The 22,708-nt window shown below is 43.0% G+C and overlaps 1 protein-coding gene across 1 annotated transcript in view; it reads right to left on the bottom strand.

The window, feature by feature from the left end:
* Positions 1–22,708, bottom strand: part of CORIN (corin, serine peptidase) — a 138,363-nt gene that overhangs the window by 59,101 nt on the left and 56,554 nt on the right. The window contains exons 6-11 of the mRNA XM_060246297.1: positions 22,532–22,645; positions 18,645–18,752; positions 12,728–12,838; positions 11,835–11,951; positions 7,017–7,124; positions 4,689–4,920 (exon numbers count right to left, since the gene is read on the bottom strand). Of these exons, the coding sequence (XP_060102280.1) occupies positions 4,689–4,920; positions 7,017–7,124; positions 11,835–11,951; positions 12,728–12,838; positions 18,645–18,752; positions 22,532–22,645 (790 nt within the window). The remainder of the gene's footprint in view (positions 1–4,688; positions 4,921–7,016; positions 7,125–11,834; positions 11,952–12,727; positions 12,839–18,644; positions 18,753–22,531; positions 22,646–22,708) is intronic.

Here is a 22,708-nt window from a genome sequence, read left to right as displayed (position 1 = left end):
TGGTTCAGTCTGATTTAAACACAATGATCCATACCTTAGTTACATATAGACTGAACTACTGCAATGCACTCTACTTGGGGCTAACCTTAAAGAGTGTTCAGAAGCTCCAGCCAGTGCAGAACACTGCAGCTAGACTACTGGTTGGGACCAGCTATTGAAAGCATGTGGTCCTGATATTGGAGCAATTCCATTGGCTACCAATCCACTCTTGAGCTCAGTTCAAGGTGTTGGTTTTGTCCTTTAAAGCCCTACATAGTTTGGGATCAGGGTACCTGAAGGAATTTCATCTCCTATATGTTCCTGCCCAGGAATTGATTACAGGGAGATGTACACTTCATCATGATAATTGGCTGTAATATATACATTTCAAATAATGCAAGTGGGTGACGATGGTAGTATTTTTGTTTTTAAAATTTGTGGGCTTGAACAGCTTGAAAAACTGATGAATTATTTTAGAGCAGTAACCATATTAGTATACTACAGCAAAAACAAACAGGAGTCTTGTGACACCTTAAAATATAACAAGTTTTTACTCCAGCATTTGGTCCCACTTCATCAGATGCACAGTGTTGCCCCTGAGTAGGAAGAAATATACATGAGCACTGTGAAAGGGCCATGAATGCAGAAAGTACAGACCGAGATATAATTCTGCAAAAGTCAAATGTAATCAGGAAAGATACAGCAGCCATTCACAATAGCAGTGACTGGAGAGGAATCATTCTCCCTAATTTTGCTAAACTACTTAACCAACGGTTGAGCAATTTTAAGTTTCTGCATAGGACATGTAGGTCAGTTCCTACAAAAAAGGAATAAATTGACACAAATTTGGCATTAAAAATGGAAATATTCAGAAGCCAATGAGAGAACAGCAAGAGAGCCAATTTGGTATAGTGGTTAAGTGTGTGGACTTTTATCTGGGAGAACCGGGTTTGATTCCCCACTCCTCCACTTGCAGCTGCTGGAATGGCCTTGGGTCAGGCACAACTCTAGCAGAGGTTGTCCTTGAAAGGGCAGCTGCTCTGAGAGCCCTTTCAGCCCCACCCACCTCACAGGGTATCTGTTGTGGGGGGGAGAAGAAACAGGAGACTGTAAGTCACTCTGAGTCTCTGATTCAGAGAGAAGGGCGGGGTATAAATCTGCAGTCCTCAGTCCTCCTTCTCCTCAGAATTTCTAAGTCACAATGGTACTGATCTAAAAGTCAACATTCTCCATCAGAAGAATTTCAAAGGGGAACTGCAGCAAAAAACCCCTTGGTGAATTAGATTTAACTGTGGAACAGCCCCATTGGCCCACAAGTGCCCACTCCATTCTGGGCCTCTGAGGTATCTAAGCACCAGCAACCACCCCAAGCCTCCTGGGAATATACTGCAAATGCAGCCCACCAGACCCTTGGTGGGATTTATCTCTCTCACTTCTCCTTTTGTACACTACCACTAGATGGTCAGCTGAGGAAGTACCCACCAAAAGGGCCTGTACTTCCAGCTCCCTTTTTGCGTTGTCAATCAAAGGCTGTTCCAAGTGCCTGCATCTCCTGTTACCTGGTGACCAACTAACATATGGAAGGCTAACTGCACTTGTGCACTCTTGGATAATTAGCAATCTAACAACCGACAACATCCCTACTCCTGGCACTGTTTTAAATAGTGTGTTGAAACAGTGGACATCTGTGTGATAACAGAGGAAAAATAGTAAAAAATTTATTAAAAGGAAAAGATCAACAAACGTCCTCTGCACAGCAACAGATTGAGGAAGTACAACAAAGAAAAAGAATAAATACACATTCCTCTGCCCTTGAATCTTGTACTAAGGTAGTCCCCTGTGCAAGCACCAGTCGTTTTCGACTCTGGGGTGACATTGCTTTCACAACGTTTTCACAGCAGACTTTTTACGGGGTGGTTTGCCATTGCCTTCCCCAGTCATCTACACTTTCCCCCCCAGCAAGCTGGGTACTCACTAGCTAGTCTTATTTTAAGGCAGTCTCTAACCTTGGAAGTTACAGCATTCTAAAAACCTTCCTATTAGCTTGGAGTTTTTGCTAGACAGTCAGTCTTTTATCTGCTCCATGTGTCAATGGCAGCCATCAGGATGGAGCCAAGGTGTGAGAGCTCCTTCTTCCAGATGGAATCAAACAAAATGGACCCCTCTTCTGTGCTGAGGAATTTTCTTTTTTCTGTTTCCTCACCCCTTTGTGGATCAAAATTCTATTTCTAAAATCTCCAGAGAGATGTCATCTAGCACCTTACCCTCCTACACCGCCCAATCTCTGCCTAGGTGTCAGATTCCCATAAATGTGTGAACTGGCCATTGGCAGATGATTGGCAGCAACTAACTTTTCCCTTCCTGCCTGTATTCTGCAAAGTAAGGGGGGGGGGGGAATATAAACTAAGTTCTGAGGATTTTGCAAAGCCCAAACCTCCAAATAAAATGCATTTCTCCCAGACTGCATCAAGATCTTTGGTACTATCTTGCAAAGATTAAACAAGGACCTGGTATCATAAATCAGTCTGTAAGTTGTCACAAGACTCTTGTTTACTTTAACTGGTTGGTATTATCTGATTATGGTAGATATTTCTGAATTTTTAGTTAGATGGTTTTGGGGCAACCATTCATAACACTAGGGGACAGGGCTCTTTTTCTAGCAGGAGCTCCTTTTCATATTAGGCCATGCCCCCTGATGTAGCCAATCCTCCAAGAGCTTAGAGGGCTCTTAGTACAGGGCCTCCTGTAAGCTCTTGGAGGATTGGCTACATCAGGGGGGCATGGCCTAATATGCAGAGGAGCTCCTGCTAGAAAAAGAGCCCTGCTAAGGGATATTGCAGGAATCTTGCTCCTGTTTGGCCTCTGTCAGTACATTAGTGGAGACAAGCCAGCTTCCCAGGATGGTATAAAAGATGAGGATAAGGACGAAGGAGACCTGGGTTCAAATTCCTAGTCAGTCATGATGCTCACTGACTGACTTAGATCTAACCTCTCTCTCTCTCTCTCCCTCTCTCTCTCAACTTAAATTACCAGAGAGTTGTTGTGAGGATAAAATGGAGGAAGTGAGAACCATGGAAGCCACCCTGAGCCACCTTGGAGAAAGACTGCGTTAAAAATCTAATACATGTATCTAAAAAAAGGAAGGGAAAAATAGGTATAAAAACATAAGGATGAAACTTTTGCTGAATAGTTTAGAAATCAGAATCTGAACTACTGTCCTAAGTCAGGCACAATAAGTCACCAGGAAAAGCAAATGCAGTTACAAAAAATATTCATATTTTAACTTAACTATTCATAAATAGCATAGTGGAACTTTACAGCATGAACAAGAAACTGTGCCAATTACTGCTGTGCCATGATTTTTTTCTTAATTTGCATAACTGAGCAAATACACACTTCAGTACTTGGTGCAATAAAGATGTCTTCAGAGGAAGTATTAGAGGGGTTACATAGCTGCTTTGCAGTAGTCAGTTAGGGAACCGTCAACTCAAGTCTTCTCAGCAACAATAAAGTTACAGGGCAATCCTTAACAAGGCACCCTTCTACAAAGGATTGCACTGGTAAGTGATTCATGAATTCACTAGCATTGCACACAATGGTGTTAGGGTTGCCAGGTCCAATTCAAGAAATATCTGGGGACTTTGGGTGCGAAGCCAGGAGACATTGGGGGCGGAGCCATAAGCAAAGTTGTGACAAGCACAATTGAACTCCAAAGGGAGTTCTGGCCATCACATTTAAAGGAACCACACACCTTTTAAATGCCTTCCCTACATTAGAAATAATGAAGGATAGGGGCACCTTCTTTTGGGGCTCTAAGAATTGGACCCCCTGGTCTAATATTTTTGAAACTTGGAGAGCATTTTGAGGAGAGTAATCAAATGCTATGCTGAAAGTTTGGTGCCTCTACCTCAAAAAACAGCCCCTCCAGAGCCCCAGATACCCCCAGATCATTATACCCTATGAGAATCGATCTCCATAGGGAATAATGAAGTGCCCAGCGGGCAGTTCCTTCCCCCACCCCCATTTCTGATGACTCTGAAGTGGGGGAGGGCCTGCTCCCATCTGGGGATTGGCATCTCTACTCATGAGTTGCTGAACTTCCAACTTCTTCAAAGTAACACACAGAGCAACCAAAGGTTCAAGTTTACCTTTCCTATGCAAACAACCTCTGAAAAGCTTGTGCAACCAATGGAGGGTCTGGACTGCTTTCACAGCCACTGGGAGCAGCCATGTTCTTCTGCCTACTCCCCCCCTGCCCCCATTCAGCCTTAAAGACACAGACACACTGTCCCAAGAGAAAGCCTTTCCAAGCGGAGTCTAAAGCCTCCGGAGGTGGAAAAGCACATGGTGGCTGTGGGGGCGGGGCTTCCCCCACCGGCCAGCTGACTGGGGGCGGAAAGGAGCCTGGGAAAGCAGGAGAACCAAGCCTAAATGGAGCCTGGGAAAGCAGGAGAACCAAGCCTAAATGGTGTAGATGATGATGTCTGCATTACTAGCTTTTACTGATTTAACACTGGATTTGTTGATTTAACACTGACTTAAAGCCCAGCCTACTTGCCATGGCTACATTGCAGCTTCTGAAAACAAAACTGAGAAGCAATAGTAACCCATAGTCTCAACACTGATATTGTCCTTCTGTGCACTGTAGTCAGAATTAAAGTTGCATTGAAAGGGGGGGAATTAAATTGCAGCTAGCTATTAAATATTACCTGCATGGTGGAATTCGTTGGCTTGTTTGAGGATTGCATTTTGGCACCAGAATTGTGCAGGCGAAAAACATCAAATATTTGTAACAATTAGTCTGAACCAAAGCTGGGAAGAGTGAGGACTCCCAACTGATGGAGGCTTCTTTTTGTGTACGATGACTCAAGTAATTGGGGAAATTAGTATAATTATAAGGCAGGTTCATGCACAGTTCCAACGTAATTGGTTCACACTGACCTGGCAAAGGGGGAAAAAAAGACTGAAATTACATTTTAAATACATAAGTAATACTTTTGGGATTCTATAGTTTCATGAATTATTCAGTAATTCCAGGATGTAAGACTAGTAAAGTGGATTCTATTTTACTTCTATTAAGAATTCCCAAAGGAGTATATATAGACATGAATTTTTTTGTTGTTGTTACTGATGTTCTTACAAATTGCAAAACAAATGTAAGCATGTGTATATATAACTGAAGATGTGAACTTCTGGTAAAATGTCCAGTGCCTACTACATGTATAACAAAAATAACCATTATAAGATAATCATGTATTTTAAAAAAATGATGCCTTGCCTTTCATCTTGGCTCATGGTGACAAAACAGAATTTTGGCTAAAGAAATCTGTCAGACTCTGAAAAGCAGACCCTTGATCATTAGATGTTTCAGCAAGCAAGCACAAAAAGGACAGAGCAAGAAAAAAATAGAACGGTAAGAAAGGCTGGAAGTTTTGTTTTATAGGCAGATTAAAAAACCGAATTACATGCAACCACTAGCCAACTGCAATGTTACTGAGCATCTCACTTTGTAATATAAAGAAACTCTCAAGTGTACACTTGCCAACCTCCAGGTGGGGCCTAGAGATCTAGAATCATGATTAATCTTCAGACCACAATGCTCAGATCTCCTGGAAAAAAATGGCTGCTTTGGAGAGTAGACTCTATGGCATTATACCACACTGAGGCCCATCCTCTTTCCAAGCCCTGCCTCCCTCAGGCTCCACCTCAAGCTCCACCCCATGAATTTTGCAACCTAGAGCTGACAAGCCTACTCAAGAGAAATCTGGAATTTTGGGATCTAGCACCAGTCCTCTTTGTATACTGAGCATGTAGGCTACACTTCACTTCTTCATAAGCTGGCAGCGTCACACTAATCATTTGGTATTTCTGTTTATTAGGTTTGGATCACACATGGTATTCATTAGTTTAAAACAGCAATATCAAGTGGTCACTTGTATATGGTCACCCTGTAAAAAATATCTGAAGTGGTGTCCCTTTCCATGATATTTGGGTGCCCAGCCATTAAAATACAAAATATACATATATAATTGACAGTCTAATGGCATGCAAAATCTATTGACTGCCTCATACTGGAATAAGCCCCGATACTACTCAGCCGTCTTCTCATTTTCAAGAGGGGAGCAAACTGCATCTCAGCCTAGGGCCAAGTTTTGAGAGATCATGAGTGAACAAGCCCTTTCTGTTGGCCCATTTCAAAGGCTTTTTGGAACCATTTTATAATTCAGTATTATGTGGAGATGTGCTACAAGGTAACTGCAAAACAGAAGGCCATTATGCAGCAAGAAACAAGCATATAAATACATGTCCACTGTGTTATTTTAGTTCATGTAAACCAACTATAACGGCCCCATGGCGCAGAGTGGTAAAGCAGCAGTACTGCAGCACTGTGGGTCTGAACTCTGCTCACGACCTGAGTTCGATTCCGGCTGAAGATGGATTCAGGTAGCTGGCCCAAGGTTGACTCAACCTTCCATCCTTCCGAGGTCGGTAAAATGAGTACCCACCTTGCTGGGGGGAAAGTGTAAAAGACTGGGGAAGGCAATGGCAAACCACCCCGTAAAAAGTCTGCTGTGAAAACATTGTGAAAGCAATGTCACCCCAGAGTCAGAAATGACTGGTGCTTGTGCAGGGGACCTTTCCTTTCCTAAACCAACTATAGCCCCCTGTCTTTCATGTCAGATTGTTTATCGTCTCATAGCATATTCTGAAAATCTGTCACAACAACAAATGCCCAACAAGAAGAATAAAAACTAGAAAACCAATGAGAAAACTGAAATAAGCAGTCACAACAAAGTTGTTCTGTCTTTAGACATGATACTATCACATGACTAAACACCTTTGCTTTCTTTTATCCTAATCAAAATCATTTCAAGCATTGACATGTGTGACCATTATTCATCAAAAGTTACTTCAAAAAAATAAAAGATTGTCTTCTCTGATGCCCTGAAACACACCATCATTAATGTAACCAATGGGAAAGCTGCTGGAAGCAAGTGTATGGAAAAGAACTGATATAAAGAAAATGCCCTACTCACTACAATTCACACGGCTGTTATTTGCATTACAGAGAGAAGAGTTGCCACAGGAATTGAGACAGGATGTAGAAGTACACTTGTGATCACCTTGGTGACACAGCATCTGACCTAAAAGGACAAAATATGATGTTACAATAAATTGCTGTATGGTGGAACAATTTTGACCAATAAACCAGTCAGTACTAAAGAGGCAAGAGTTAACAAAAGGTTTGTCTAGCATCCATAAATAATGTGCCCAGATCTCTATTTGAAGTCACTAAGATAGCCATAATGGTAACTACATTAGAGAGTTCTGAGCAGTCAGCAGGCATCCTGTCCTTCCATGGAAGCATTAAATGTTCACAAAAACATTTTTCCTCACATATTAACACAGCAGGATATAGACTTTTGCAGGATATAGACACAGTTTCTGGATCTGAGCCACAGTCCCATCTGATTTAGCTGAAAAAGGCTGAGAATTTTCAAATGGTAAGTCCTCCACCTTAGACAGAGTCTCAGGAGGCAAAATGGCAGCTCTTAACCAGACATAACACCTGAGGGTGATGGCAGAAGCTATGGAATGTGCTCAGCAATCGGCAGCTGTGACAGCCAGCATTCATCTGCTGCTTTGACAGTTTAACAGCTTTGGCTTGCAGGACTTTAGCCAAAGCACACGTGTCCTAGGGAATTAGCTCAAGATAGGAAGAAGTTTGTTCCCAAAGGAAAAGTTGGTATGCTGCCATGATGGCCTGATAGTTGGCTATGTGCAGACTGAGGTAAAAAAGAGGAGCAGATTTTCCTACCAATAGCATCCATTTGCCTTTTTTTCTGTAGAGGCAGAATGCAAACCCTTGTACTTGTACTTAATCTGAACTTCATCTGCTATCAATTACAAGACGGTAGGTGTGTGAAGAGAAACATGCAGCCCTCTTGGTGGCACCTTATATATTTTCCACCTTGCATAAAATCAGTGGAATAGAAGCTGGTTTCTCCCAAACTGAAGTGGCAACACCCCAAAAATCCTCCAGCAGTTCTGACTGGCCTAATATGCAAATGAGTTATTGGGGGTGTGGCCTAATATGCAAATGAGTTGTTGCTGGGGGGTCTACCAAAAAGCCCTATGTGAAACAATGGTGTTGTCAGGGGTTGTGGCTAATATGCAAATGAGTTCCTGTTGGTTTTTTTCTACAAACAAAACCCTGGGAAATGCCATAGTGACAGGAGCATCTGAATATAAAGAACCCAAGATTTTATTTGGGGGGGTTGAATTCGAGGACATCATATTGACTTCTAAAGACTTGGCCATGCACGGCATTTATTTGGAATAAAGGTGTATGTCATCATTGGGGAAAACTGCAGTGGAATCTCCCACTGCTTCACCTGGAGATGGATCCAAGAGAAATTCAGAACTGATGTCAGACCATGAAGCTTCTGCATCACCATCAGAGTCTGAGGTCTGATGAATCACAGGTTTCTGAAAAGGGGAGCTGGAGCCAATGGAGTATGCGGTCAGAGTAGAACTGAAGTGGCCAATGGGACTGACTGCTGATGCAAGCAGATGGTCCCCCATCCAGAACCATAGGCAAGTATGGTTAAGGAGTTCATAGAACTAAAGTGTAATGAGCTGGCCAAGGATGCTATGTGGAACCAACCATGGTGAAACCAAACACAACTTCTTGGGGAGGGACGGTGGCTCAGTGGTAGAGCATCTGCTTGGGAAGCAGAAGGTCCCAGGTTCAATCCCTGGCATCTCCAAAAAAGGGTCCAAGCAAATAGGTGTGAAAAACCTCAGCTTGAGACCCTGGAGAGCCGCTGCCAGTCTGAGAAGACAATACTGACTTTGATGGACCAAGGGTCTGACTCAGTATAAGGCAGCTTCATATGTCCATATGTTCTTTTGCATCAAAACCAAAGATAGGTCTTCCTATAGGATCTCACCCTCCAATAAAAAGTCATGGGGGTCTTGGAGGTGAGGATATCCTCATGGAGAAGCCATGGAGAGCCTCATGGAGAAGCCAGCATTGGGTCCTCTTCAAGAATGTTGGGGTTCTGGACTATAGGCTGTAGAACTGAAGGCATCTTATCTAACTGCTTAAACTAAGCTAGAACTAAAACCTTGTCCAGGTGCTTTAACTTGGATTTGGTTCTGATGCATTCCAGTGTGAACGCAAAAGGCCCGGGGATTGGACCAAAGCCAAGGTGGATCCAAGGCTGGAACCAAGCAGTGTGATGATACCAACTCCAGTCAAGAAGACAGTTCCTGTGTGGTAAAGGGTTTGGAAGTCCCCTCTAAGCTGAGTTAATACAAGTGAACTTGCACTTTAGCCTCCAGCTAAAAAATGTGTGAACATTTTTGTCTTAGCTCAAGAAAAATGGCCCCAGAGCAAACTAATCTATACAGCAGCCAAAATCACTTGCTCATAACTTTAATGCCAGTAGCTCACAAAGCAGAATTTTTGCTTACAAGACTCTACAGCTTAGAGGGAACACTTTGGCTGCAGCCAGACAGAGCTTTCTCCCAAAGAGCAGCCTTAAGGCAGGAGGCCATATCACTTTCAGGGTGAACTGATGGCAATAGTGGCAAGGTCCAACACTATGTGACTCACTGAGACAGAGAAGACATGCCAGGTGCTTATTAGTCTGTGTCACTTTGCTGGGATGCACATTTTGAACAAGGACTTCTGAGCCATGTGAAAATCCACAGAATAACCCAGTAGGAAAGATGACAGAAGAAACTGAAGAGAATGCTAGAGGAGAATTTCTCCATTTGGTGGCAAAAAGAGAACTGAGGGAAAAAACCTGAGCCCATTAGGGGAGGGCGGGATTTAAATCTAATAAAATAAATAATAAATAAATAAATAAATAAATAAATAAATAAATAAATAAAACAGTGCTCTTTCCTCACAGCACAGGACAATTTTGGTGGGTAGTCACCTGGGAGGAACCCTTTTTTAGTTTGTTGGAGCGGGAAAGTTCTTCCCCACAGACTGCACAGAAGACCAAAGATAAACCTAAGATACTGTGTACTGAAATGTGTTTGTAAAGTCTCAACTCTTCAACTTCACCCTATTCTCTCAAATCATAATGCTGCTTGAATTTGTATGAAGCAATGCATAGATTCTTGCTAAGCATACCACAGCCTAAATAAAATTCCTACAACACCATGTCTTTGGACAGCTTCACAGACACACGTGGGGGAAAGTTCTGCATTGGATTTCCATTCCATAGAATGAATTACAGCAAAATGTCAGCCTGAACCTTAATTACAGTTCCTTAAAGGATGTATGGGAAGGAGTCTGTTTTTCCCATTCAGCCATGTGGTGAACTAATGCTTATTTGTAACTTGTACAGATTAAATTCCATGATAATGTTCTCCTTCCATCACATTTTTAAAAGTCTTTCCTTCCTAGGAATCTTGGGAGGGCAAAGTAGTGTATCATTTGAAAAGAAGTTTCTCTCCATAGAGACTTTTATTTAAATTAGATAGAGCTATGTACTTTTGTGCCTTTTAGCTAACTTTGAATTAAGACATGCGTTTCATCAGTTGATGGCTGCAACAGCAGTTGTAATCTGCATGTGTGAATGAGCTACCAACAAGAGAAATACCACAGCATGACGTAATTCTGCTCCAAGTAGAACATTTGTATAAAGGAAATATGAAAAAAGCCAGAAAGACAACAAGGGGTGGGAATGAACTGTAATATGTGGCCAATGATGTTGTCTGAATTCTCTGTTAAAATTGTGTAAATCCATCCATGACAATTCAAAACTAAGAAAAAGAAGATGACTGCAGATTTATACCCTACCCTTCTCTCTGAATCAGAGACTCAGAGCAGCTTACAATTTCCTATATCTTCTCCCCCCACAACAGACACCCTTTGAGGTGGGTGGGGCTGAGAGGGCTCTCACAGCAGCTGCCCTTTCAAGGACAACTTCTGCAATAGCTATGGCTAACCCAAGGCCATTGCAGCAGGTGCAAGTGGAGGTGTGGGAAATCAAACCCAGTTCTCCCAGATAAGAGTCCGCACACTTAACCACTATACCAAACTGGCTCTCCTGGACAGGGTCTTCATGAGGCCACAATTTAATGGGAAGCTTTTTGTCATAGTTGGAGCTAGAAAATTCTTCTCCACGGACTGCATAGAAAACCAAAGATAAACCTAAGATACTGTGTACTGAAATTTGTTTGTAAAGTCTCAACTCTTCAACTTCACCTTATTCTCTCAAATCATGTTTGAATTTGTATGATTTAATACGCGCCAATAAAACCTCCAAGCAGAGATTATGAGAAGGGACAGTATGAGTTCTCCACCTAGGTCCTACTGCAATAACTTTGCAGAGCCTTCCGCAGGTGCCACCCTGCAGATCTGCAAGGTCAATAGCTGCCTGTATACTTTGCTTCTCTGTAATGCCCCCCAGCCTATGGAAAGGCCTAGCTGAAGAGGTCAGGAAGGCTCCCATTCTTCTGGCATTTTGCAAACTATGTAAAGCAGAATTGTTCAGAAGGGCATTTATATAAACTACATCATAACAGACTGGCCCAGGAAAATGCACTGTGTTTCTGCTGATGCACTTCCACTTTCTGCATTGTTTAATATTTATGCTTTGTTCAGACAACAGCTCTGTTTCAAATATCTGTAATTCCTCATCCTATTGCTTACTATTCTATTCAATGCATTGATATTTTACACTGTGTGATCGGCCCTGAATTGCAGTGAGAAAGCTGGACTAATTACTACTACTACTACATATTCCTCCCCAAAACATGCAGATGCAATGGTTTAAGATTCTGGATCTTTCATCTATGAATTATTAAGCAGACAAGGGGCATACCCTTACTTTCATTGCAGTTTTCTTCATCACTTCCATCCTTACAGTCATGGTCTCCATCACACCGAAATGCACTGGGAACACACTGCCCATTTTTACATTCCACAAGCCCCTGACTATGGCATGCTGGAAGAAACAAGATATTCTGATAAGGTTGTGAGGATATCCATTTCCTGAGCAGTTATTTAATTTGGATAAACATGTAACAGAAATGATATGATTATTAGAGGTATATAGGTTTCATGTTTATATAATTTGTTCAAACTATCATGGAAGTGTGGAGAATAAAACGCAATAAGCTCATATTGCTAAAATACTAGAAGTGAACACTATATCTAATATTAAAATTGGCTGTCCTGTTATAATTGGTAAAAGTTGCACAAAACAGACCCCAACAGAGAAGGTAATAATCTACATCCTTGGGGACTTCCCAAGTCAGCAGAGAAAGAGGAAACAAGTTCTAAAAACACCCTAAGGAGAACTAAGGGGAACATTTTGAGGGGTAAGGTAGCATTTCCAAATTATTCCTGAAACTTCTGTTATTCTTTTCAGAGCCTCAGCTTGTAAATTCCTTTTGATTTCACACTATCTGCCCCAGGGCTGCAGCAAGCGTTGGCATTTTCACACAGCAAGCAGAAACAGTTTCTGTTTGCTGCGTGAAAATGCCGACACTTGCAGCAGCCACGGGGCAGATAGTGTGAAATCGGAAGGAAGCCGCGCTGAGAAGACAAATGTGAAAGCGGCATACGGCGAGTGCAAAATCCACCTAGATCGGACAGAGTACTAAATTTCTAATCAGAGAATCTGCCTGAAATAAAAACAAAAAATCCTTACATCTCCTTTCTCTCGCAATACATGTCTTCATTGCATTTAACAGTACTCACAAAACTCAGGTCACTTACAACAGTTGACCTCATCTGATTTGTCTGTGCAGTCATGGTCACCGTCACACACCCAATCCATTGTTATGCATCTCCCATCTCCACACTGGTGTTGTGTCACTGGATTACATTCTTTTTCATAATAAAATTGACAAAAGCAAGGAAAGGAGTTAATACAATTCTGATATATCATTACATTGCCAACTATCTGCCCAAACAGAAGTTGCTGTTCTCTTGTGAATGATACTATGGCGAGAGACCACTATTTGATATTTTGCATCTGCACTAGCAACTGTGGCCAGGATTCAAAGAACTATTTTAGGTTAGGCTTAGGCCATTATTTTTTTTACTTTATTCTTTGAACACAGACTCCATAAAATATCAAAGTACTATTTACTCAGTGCCAAAACACTCTATTTTTGAAACTTTCAGATGTTACAAAAGAAATATTTTGAAACACCCTTTAGTTTCAAAGATGTTTGTTACGCTGCCTGGAGGTCAGCTGTGTGAGGAACAGATACAAAGACATGCTTTGAATGCAAAAGCAGCTGCATATTTCTTCGAATCGTGGCCATAATCAGTGCCATGCTAAGCAAAGACCTTTCTACAAACATTCAACTGACTTCAAAAGATGTAACTCTGCATAATGTCTATATAATACATAAGAATATTCTGATAAAAAATAAAGAGCAAATAAGGGAAATATCAGGTTTCTTAGAAAGCAATTACAGCTGATATTTATTAAAAGGTAGTCCCCTGTGCAAGCACCAGTCGTTTCCGACTCTGGGGTGACGTTGCTTTCACAATGTTTTCACAGCAGACTTTTTATGGGGTGGTTTGCCATTGCCTTCCCCAGTCATCTACACTCCAACCCCCCCCCCCCCCAGCAAGCTGGGTACTCATTTTATCGACCTCGGAAGGATGGAAGGCTGAGTCAACCTTGAGCCAGCTATCTGAACCCAGCTTCCACTGGGATCGAACTGAGGTCGTAAGCAGAGCTTAGGACTGCAGTACTGCAGCTTTAATACTCTGCACCACAGGGCTAGTTTATTTACCTGCCATATTTTCATCCCACCCATCCTCCTAGGAGCTCAGAGTGACATACACTGCTCTATGCTCCTCCATTCTATCCTCATAAAAACTTGATGAGGCAGATAAAGCTAAAATAAAGTCATTGGCCCAAAATTCCCCACTCAGCTACGTGGATGAGTGGGGATTAGAACTTTGATCTTCCCTGGAGTCTCAGTCTGATACACTAAGGCTGGTTTCACATTGTGAAACTGACACAATTTTATCCAGTTCCAAAACAATCTGCTAAAGTTTGAACCATTTCTGGGCAATGCTGAAGTGGCAGGATCCCGGCAGCAGTCAGTGGCTGCCCATTCACGCTGCTAGCCCGGCTCAACCACAGCCCCACTGCGGAAAGGGTTGTCTTTTTTAAAAAGGCCCCCATGTGTGCTCTCAATTGGAGAAGTGGAGAAGCGCACCTTGGAAGAGGGGGTAGGAGGGGGAAAAAACAGACCTTGCCGGAAACAGCTTGGAGCAATCACACAGCTCTTCCGTTTATGAGTTGCCCCGGAGCATTCAGACAGCAGCCGATTATGTGACCTACATCCGATTCAGGGGGATGGTACTGGGAAAATCCAGGTAGCTTTTTGATGCAGATAGGAAGCGTCTAGAGATGGGGTGTGTAATGTACTCAGTGATGAGACGTGTAGAAGGCAACATACTTTATTGAAAGGTACATCACAGAACAGGGCAACGCGGGCCGGGACCCGCTTTAAATACACTTTACCCGGAACAGCCCTCTAGCTGGCCCAGACCAATCCTGGCCAGTCAAACTTCCCGCCACAGATCTTGATTGGTGCAGCCCTTTTGCGCGCTGCGCCGAGTGACCAGGGGACTTCCCCTGGTCGCCTCTGCTGCATGGCCGCGTGGTGCTTTACTTAAGCACAATACACTACAGAGTGAGTGTGGGTGCAGCTCGGAGGGCAGACGTGCTTGTGCAATCGTGCACTTTTAATCTGAGTGGGAAAGCAGGGCTAGGTCAGGAAAAATCTCCTGTGTGAAACCACCCTAACAGTACAGGCTGCCTTTAAGCCTGATAGTAGAGAGCATTTCAACAAGTGCAGCTTTTTTTTTTTAACTGATCCCCACATCTTCATGATTGAAACAGCTGTCTCTTTTGGAAGGTCTCATGGCGTGAAATGACAACAGGAGGAGGAGAAGGAGGAGGAGGATTTATACCATGGTCTTCACTTGGAAGAGCCCCATGGCACAGAGTGTTAAAGCTGCAGTACTGCAGTCCTCAGCTCTGCTCACGACCTGAGTTCAATCCCCGGTGGAAGCTGGGTTTTCAGGTAGCCGACTCATCCTTCCATCCTTCCGAGGTCGGTAAAATGAGTACCCAGCTTGCTGGGGAGAAAGCATAGATGACTGGGGAAGGCAATGGCAAACCGCCCTGTAAAAAGTCTGCCGTGAAAACGCTGTGAAAGCAACGTCACCCCAGAGTCGGAAACGACTGGTGCTTGCACAGGGGACCTTTCCTTCCTTTCCTTCACTTGGAGTCTCAGAGATGCTTACAATCTCCTGCCCTTCCTCTCCCCACAGGCTGTGAGGTAGGTGGGGCTAAGAGAGCTCTGAGAGAAATGCTTTTAAAAGAACAGCTCTGAGAGAACTGTGACTGACCCACGGTCACCCACCTGCCCCCTGTGGAAGAGTAGGGAATCAAACCCTGTTCTCAAGATTAGGATCCACTGCTCTCAACCACTACACCAAACTGGCTCTCAAACTTACTGGCTCCAACTTACAGCATACAGCCTCTCTCCAGACAAAAGATGAAACCCCCAACAGTACCATCTTGTATATTTGATCCTATGATTCAGGCTACAGATGTCAGAACTGTTTCCTAATAGCATCAAAGTTGCCAAAGAACTGCACTGCCAGTAGCCAATGCAGAACAGCAGATACAGAGAATCACCTCTGCACACCATTTATGTTACAGATGCTGGGCAACCTGAGGACAGGAGATGCTTTCCAACAATAGAGCTAAGGTAACAATGATATTCATAGAACACAGGATATAAACAAAATTTGGATTATTCAGTGAAGTACACCATAAAATTTATTTCAGAAGACCAAGGTGTTTTTTTAAGGAAAGTCATATCCAAAACTAGAGCAACAAGAAGGAGCTGCTGGAATCAGCTGCCATCTCCTGAAAGGATCTAGAAGATTCTGGTGGCCAATTGCAGAAAAACATCAAGCTGGTTTTGACGGAAGAATTTTGTAGCCTAGAAACAGCCAACAAACTAGAGACTAAGATGAAAGAATTACCGACAGATAAAACAGAGGATAATGAAATTACACATTGATGCAGTCATTTAAAGTAATTTCAGCTGCCTTGGTTTTCCACAGTAGGCCTTTCTGTGTCTGTGAAAAAGCTGTTTCTCACTATTATGTATTCACCCCAAAATGTTATGTTAGGGGACAAAAAAAGCATAACAAAAACTGGCTCTCAAAGCAAAATAGCTGTCCTATTAGGCAAATTATTGTTCAGCAGAGTTAAAACTTTTGTTCTTGCATATTACATGAGAAAAAAACTATTCAGCTCAACAGAAGAGGGAGGGAAAACCTACAAAGCCATGCCACTCACCCACCCTCACTATATCTGTGTTCACCTCAAGATCCTCTGGCTTTAAAAATGTTGGAAGTCTGGATAAAATGCTCGTTTTCAGGGCTTTTCTTAGCAGAAAAGCACAGGAATGCAGTTCCAGCTGGCTTGGCATCATGGCAGGGGTGTCAAACATGCGGCCCGTGGGCCAAACTGACCCTCGGAGGGCTTCAGTGAGGCCCGTGAGGCTCTCTTCTCCCCCTCATCCTCCTGTCCTCACCCTGTGAAGCTCCAATGCTGCCAACGTTCACAGCTCCTTCTGCCTTCTCTTTACACAGGCTAAAGCAGTTTAGTGCAGGGTTGCCAGGTTTGGGTTGGGAAATACCAGAGTTTGAAGATGGAGCCTGGAGAGGGCAGGGTTTGAGGAGGGGAGTGAACATTGGCATGGTACAATGTCCTAGAATCCACCCTCTAAAGTAGCCATTTTCTCTAGGGGAGCTGACCTCTGTTGTCAGGAGATCAGTTGCAATTCCAGGAGTTCTTCAGGCCCCACCTGGAGGTTGACAGTCCTAATTTTAGTGCACACACAAATCACATACCCCATATTCATGGGACTCTGTCCTACAAGGGACCTTATACTTCCCCCCCATCCAAGGCCCAGTTCTTGTGATAACTGCTGCAAAGCAGAACTTGGGAATGTTCAGTCTGGAGAAGAGGAGGCTGAGGGTGGACATGATTGCTCTTTTGAAGTCCTTGAAAGGCTGTTACTTAGAGGAGGAAGGAAGGGACCTGTTCCTGTTGGCAGTAGAGGAGAGGACTCACAATAATGACTTCAAATTAAGAGTGGGAAGGTACTGGCTAGACAACAACAGAACAAGATAAACAACAGAACAAGAAACAAATAACATTTTAGAGAAGAATTTTAGCAATTGTATTGGAAGCTGCTTTAAAGCCAAGTGTGGTGCTTGTCTGCTGGAGTGACTATAGTGTCTTTACTCTCTCTAGAAGTTCCAGCATCAATCACCAGAAACTCTGCAAGGTGCTCACTTCCAAAGCAGTAGCCACTTGGATGATACACTGCCAAGGCAACACAGCTCAGCCCTCCCCCCAAACCTGGCTGGTGAACTGGGCTCCTGGAAAGCTGCAGCAGCAGCACAACTCACCCCACGAACCCAGCTAGGAGAGGCAACAGTGGTGGAGAGGCCAGGGAAGGGAGGAGCCCATGGCTGCCTTCCAGGGCTATTTCTGAGCTGGAGCGCTGGTCAAGCCAGCCAGAACAGTGTTCCGGTGCATTCCAGCTCAAAAATGTCCTGATCCTGATTGTTTGGATTTTTCAAGAAATACTGCAAAGAAACTGAGCTTCTCTTTGAAGGGGAACTCTTTTTTTCTATACATTAACCCAGAAGTGGCTTATTATTCTATTACTCCACCCAGTCTTTTCTGGGACCTTTGGGGGCAGGGACTGGAATAAATGTACCTCAGATCACATATCGGAGTGCATATTATTTTGCTGGACATCATTGGAGAGAAAAAAATACTAGAATGCTCCTCACCAAACACATAGGAAGAACTTATTTCCTTAACTAACTCAGAACCTTTAAAGTATAATACAAGGTAAAGGAATACTTTAGAACTACTTCTGCAAAAAAAGTTAATTGACATGTGAATTAGGTTATCACAGCTGCCCATGCCTAGCCACTGCCCAAGAATACAAACGTACCATCATAAGATCAGACCAGAACTTAGCTGCATGCTAAGTGACCATCAGCATGAGCTTGTCCTTGTCTGAGCACATGTGTTTATGCATCATGTGAGAAGAAGACCTATGTGAGCCTAGGTTTCAGTATGAGTCTGGGCTGGGTCTGCGCATGCACAAATCAAGTGAGAGAAAATACTTTTACTGTATGCTTAATTCCTTGATGTTATAATGTTCCTTGATGTTATAATGCATATGAATATGAATATTAATGGCACAGAGTGGTAAAGCTGTAGTACTGCAGTCTAAAATCTCTGCTCACGACCTGAGTTCGATCCTGGCAGAAGTTGGGTTCAGGTAGCCGGCTCAAGGTTGACTCAGCCTTCCATCCTTCTGAGGTTGGTAAAATGAGTACCCAGCTTGCTGGGGGGAAAGTGTAGATGACCGGGGAAGGCAATGGCAAACCACCCCGTAAAAAGTCTACTGTGAAAACGTTGTGAAAGCAATGTCACCCCAGAGTTGGAAATGACTAGTGCTTGCACAGGAGACTACCTTTACCTTTTACCTTTATATTAGGAAGAAGTAAATCTATTCTATTAACATTTTAAAATAAGTACAATATTTTCATTTACCACAGTTCTGCTCATCACTTAAGTCTCCACAGTCATCATACCCATCACAAACAAAAGTGTGATTGAGGCATTTTCCTGTGTTGCAGCGGAACAATCCTTCACTGCAGTCTGCAAAACAACATGTTAACAGAAGTTACTTTTCTTTCATTATTCAGCAGTGCAATATACCTGGACTTAATTTAGACTAGGTTTCCGTTTCAGAACATATTTCAATGCTAGGACAGGAGTGAATGCTGTAAAACAAAATATTAATACAACTGCAACCATATTTCAAAAAGAAGAAGAACAATGTCTCAGTCTATAAACATATAAGCTCTGCCTTCAAGAACTGCATACCAGGCAGGAATCAACAGCTGGATTCCTGAGATGTAGTTTACCCTTAAAGAACAGCCAGGGGAGAAGGGCAGAGGAAATATACATTGAAATGAAAGGGGACTTCTCTTTCTCCCTTATTGAAACCATCACATTTAGGTTGCTTTTAGCTGCTGTGGGGAAAAAGCACAGGCAAAGAAAGCAGACTTATCTTTTGCCTGACCAGGGCTTAAAGCAGGTGAGGAGAGAGGCAGTTTAATTAAGGAAAAGTGTAAAGAATTAAACATTCCCCAATGCTCCACCTCCAATATATAACATGAATAGGTAATATGTAATTTTGCCCTGTGGCATCTCAGTCAGTCAAGGAACCACAATTTCACAATCTTGGGGGGAGACTGAAAGGGTCAGGAGGAACTGGAGGACAAGTACTTGACAACCATGTCTGTACTGGTAGCCTGTTGGCCCTGAACAGAGGGTGTGTAAGTTGAGCCCAGTAGTGGACAGTTACAGCCATATCACTAAATCCTACCCCAGTTCTCCAGAAGCTGTAGTTAGGCCCTGAGTATCCATTCCAGGGCACTGTCAATACACCATATTAATGCTAACTATGTCATTTATGTAATAGTTCACCCTGTTCTGGATTTTCCAGACTGATCTATATTTAGTTCTGAAAGAACACAGAGTGAAAGGATAGTAAATACTAACCACATGAAATCCCAGACATTCTAAACTAAATGAAAATATGGGCACTTTCTAGATGCTTTCATATTGAGTAATGTAGCACCCAACTGAGTTTAAAATTCAATGTATTGTTTATCTGGAATCTGCAACAGCATGAGGTATCCTGGCAGTTCTCTGTGTTTACTCATCCCTATGTTGTAACTCAAAGATTATTCATGCTCAGTATTCATCATTCTTTCTTTCTTTTGGCGGTCATTTTCTCAGAACAGCTTCTCTGGCTTAGATCGCACCTCATTTCACATCCATGCTTTGAATTCATATTTGTACATATGCTTTTATAGGAGGAGTCAGAGCAAAGTTTTTGCTGCTATGCTCTTGGCCGACAGGCACTGTGTTTTTGAAACCATTAGCATCTTATCACAGGAAAGATTTCATTGCCACTGAATAAATATAAAAGAACACCTTCCTTCCTTCCACCCCCTTTCAATGAATTAATGCCAGGTTTCCTTCATGAGTGCTGTTATCATCTGTTTGATATCTTTCTTCCAAAGAGCCCTTCTTACTCGGCAGGACTAGACAACATGGCCCCAATTATTTATCTACAAAATGTAGTCCCATTCAGTGTTCCCCCTAAGCTGAGTTAGTGTGAGCTAGCTTACAGATTTTTGGCCTCTGGCTCACACATTTCTGTCTTAGCTCAGGAAAAATAGCCCCAGAGCAAACTAATTTATGCAGTAGCTCACAACTTTTGCCCAAGTCGGAATGAAGAGTCGGACACAAGGTATTGGTATAACTAAGGGCCACTTTATTAAGCATAATAATAAAAATGGCAAGGGCAACCAGAACTGTGGCCTGGTCAGGGCCAGGGGTCTCAAAAGACCACTCCCCTGCCATTAGCGGGCGAGAGACCCAGCCCCCAGCCGAAGCTGTGTGGCACAGCTCCTGCCAGGCAGGCCCAGCAAGGAGGCACGCCCAGAGGGCCCAACCACCAGATGCACATCTCAATGGAAGGCACCCTCTAGTCGAGCCTCCAGGACGGTCATGGAAACTCAAAGGTTGATCCTGCCAGACCCCTAACTCCCCAAAAGGGGGATGCTTTCCAGTCCTCCCCTAGCTGCATAGTACCATAAACCCAGTAAAAACCTGCCAAACTGAAGTGACCAACCTATTTAGTGGCACCTCCCAATGGCCAAATCCACAATCCTCTGATCTGCTATGCAGGGTAGGCAAAAAAAACACCCCAGCAAATACCCAATCAGCTGGGGAGTAAAAAATTCCTACCTGGCCCCCCAAACTCTGAGGCGACCAGCACTTGCCTACATAACAAACAGGGCAGGCAGGAGGGCCAAGCTCCAAAGGGGACTGAAACTAGGGGGTGGATGGCTCGGCCGTTACTATGGCCAAGCCCCGCCCCCTCCAAAACGCACCCAAACGGGTCGCAAAAGTCCTCCCTTACCCTCCAGGGAGGCAAATTGAGTTCCTGCAGCCTAGAAGCACTGCTGACGGCTGCGAGGAACAGATAATGCCCATAACTCACAAACTTTATTGCCAGTATCTCACAAAGTAGAATTTGCTCACAAGACTCCATGGCTTAGAGGGAACATTGGCCCCATTACAGTCATTTACAGGAGGGAAAACCCCAAAACTGATTGTATAATCTGAATGCACATGGACTGAATATTTTGTGCATGAGCTCTATCTGAACACCAATGTATAGAGGCTAGTGGCACTGGAAGTAGTTCAGACATGCTGAGTGGAAAAATAGGTAAGGCACACTCTCAGCCTTGCCCCATTATCACTACATATGGAGAACCAATAGAAAGACTATATTGGCTGATTTGGCCTCCTGGCACACTTGGGGGCCTGGAATTTTCTTGCTTTTGCTGCTTTAACAAACCCTTCTCACTATAATTACACCTTGCATTTGTGTTCTGTCTTGCTCTGAGTTCAGCCTTGTGATAACCTTGATAGACTGAGCTGAAAGGTGGGGTCAATTCATAACATGCAATGTGCTAGTCATTGAACCCCCTCCTCACCACCACCTATGGATCAGTGCACATTATACATGTATTGATCACATGGGATCACTATATTAGCATCAGTATTTTTCACACTAGAGTGGCCCTTTTCATTTCTAGTTGTAACCTGTTTATGCTGCTGTCTGTGACAGCAGTAGACACACTGTCCTCCTCAGACAGATGGGGGAAAGCCTTTGTTGCTTGTGATATAACTGATGGGAGGGAACTTGCTTCCTCCTTCAGAACCTCAAATAAGCAGAAAGACATTTGCTAGCATGTGCTCGTTCATTAAGTTTGGAGCATGTGATCCAGCCTTTAGCTCTTTCTCATCTACAGAAAGAAAAAGGGATGTGTTTGGATGCACCATGCATGTTCTTTTCCACAGCACTTCTTTTATGAACAAATATTTCCATAACCCAATTTTAGGGGTTAATCTGAAATAATTTTGTAAACAGGTTGTTCTACATCTGCGGTATAATATAGTGATCCACTTGACCAAAGGCATATAAACAAAGAGGGTTATCTCTTTACAAAGATAGCTTTTGTGGATAGACTATTTTTTAAATAAATAAATAACTGTTAAGGAATCCCTGTGTGTCTTTCTAGAAATATTGGCTGTTGAAGAACTACCAATGAAAACGTACTTTCTAAGACATAAATTTTAAAGGTCCACAAGCACAGTTTGTGGTCAAACTGGTCAAAGGTAAATAGGCCTTACTGATTTTTCTAAAGCGGACATCACAAGCAGGCCTACGTAAATCCTACGCAAAGCGGTTTCCCTGTTACAATAGGTGACTTTTGTTACTAAGTACATCTGAATAGCGGTAGTGTTGTTTTCCCCAGACATATGTTATATAACACATTTAACTGACGTACTGCAATGTGCCTCATCGCTCCAGTCATCACAATCGTTGTAGCCATTGCACTGGAGTATCCCTGGGATGCAAATTCCACTTGAGCACAAGAAGCTTTCATTTTCTTCACAAAGCACTGGAAAATAAAACACTTCTTTTTAAAGGATGTTTTAACCCTTGTTTTCAGTTATTTTACATT

Source organism: Heteronotia binoei, chromosome 9, assembly GCF_032191835.1.
Source record: "Heteronotia binoei isolate CCM8104 ecotype False Entrance Well chromosome 9, APGP_CSIRO_Hbin_v1, whole genome shotgun sequence".
NCBI classification, from domain to species: Eukaryota; Metazoa; Chordata; class Lepidosauria; order Squamata; family Gekkonidae; genus Heteronotia; species Heteronotia binoei.
The sequence above is the reverse complement of the archived record's forward strand: the minus strand, read 5'-3'. Positions and strand labels throughout refer to the sequence as shown.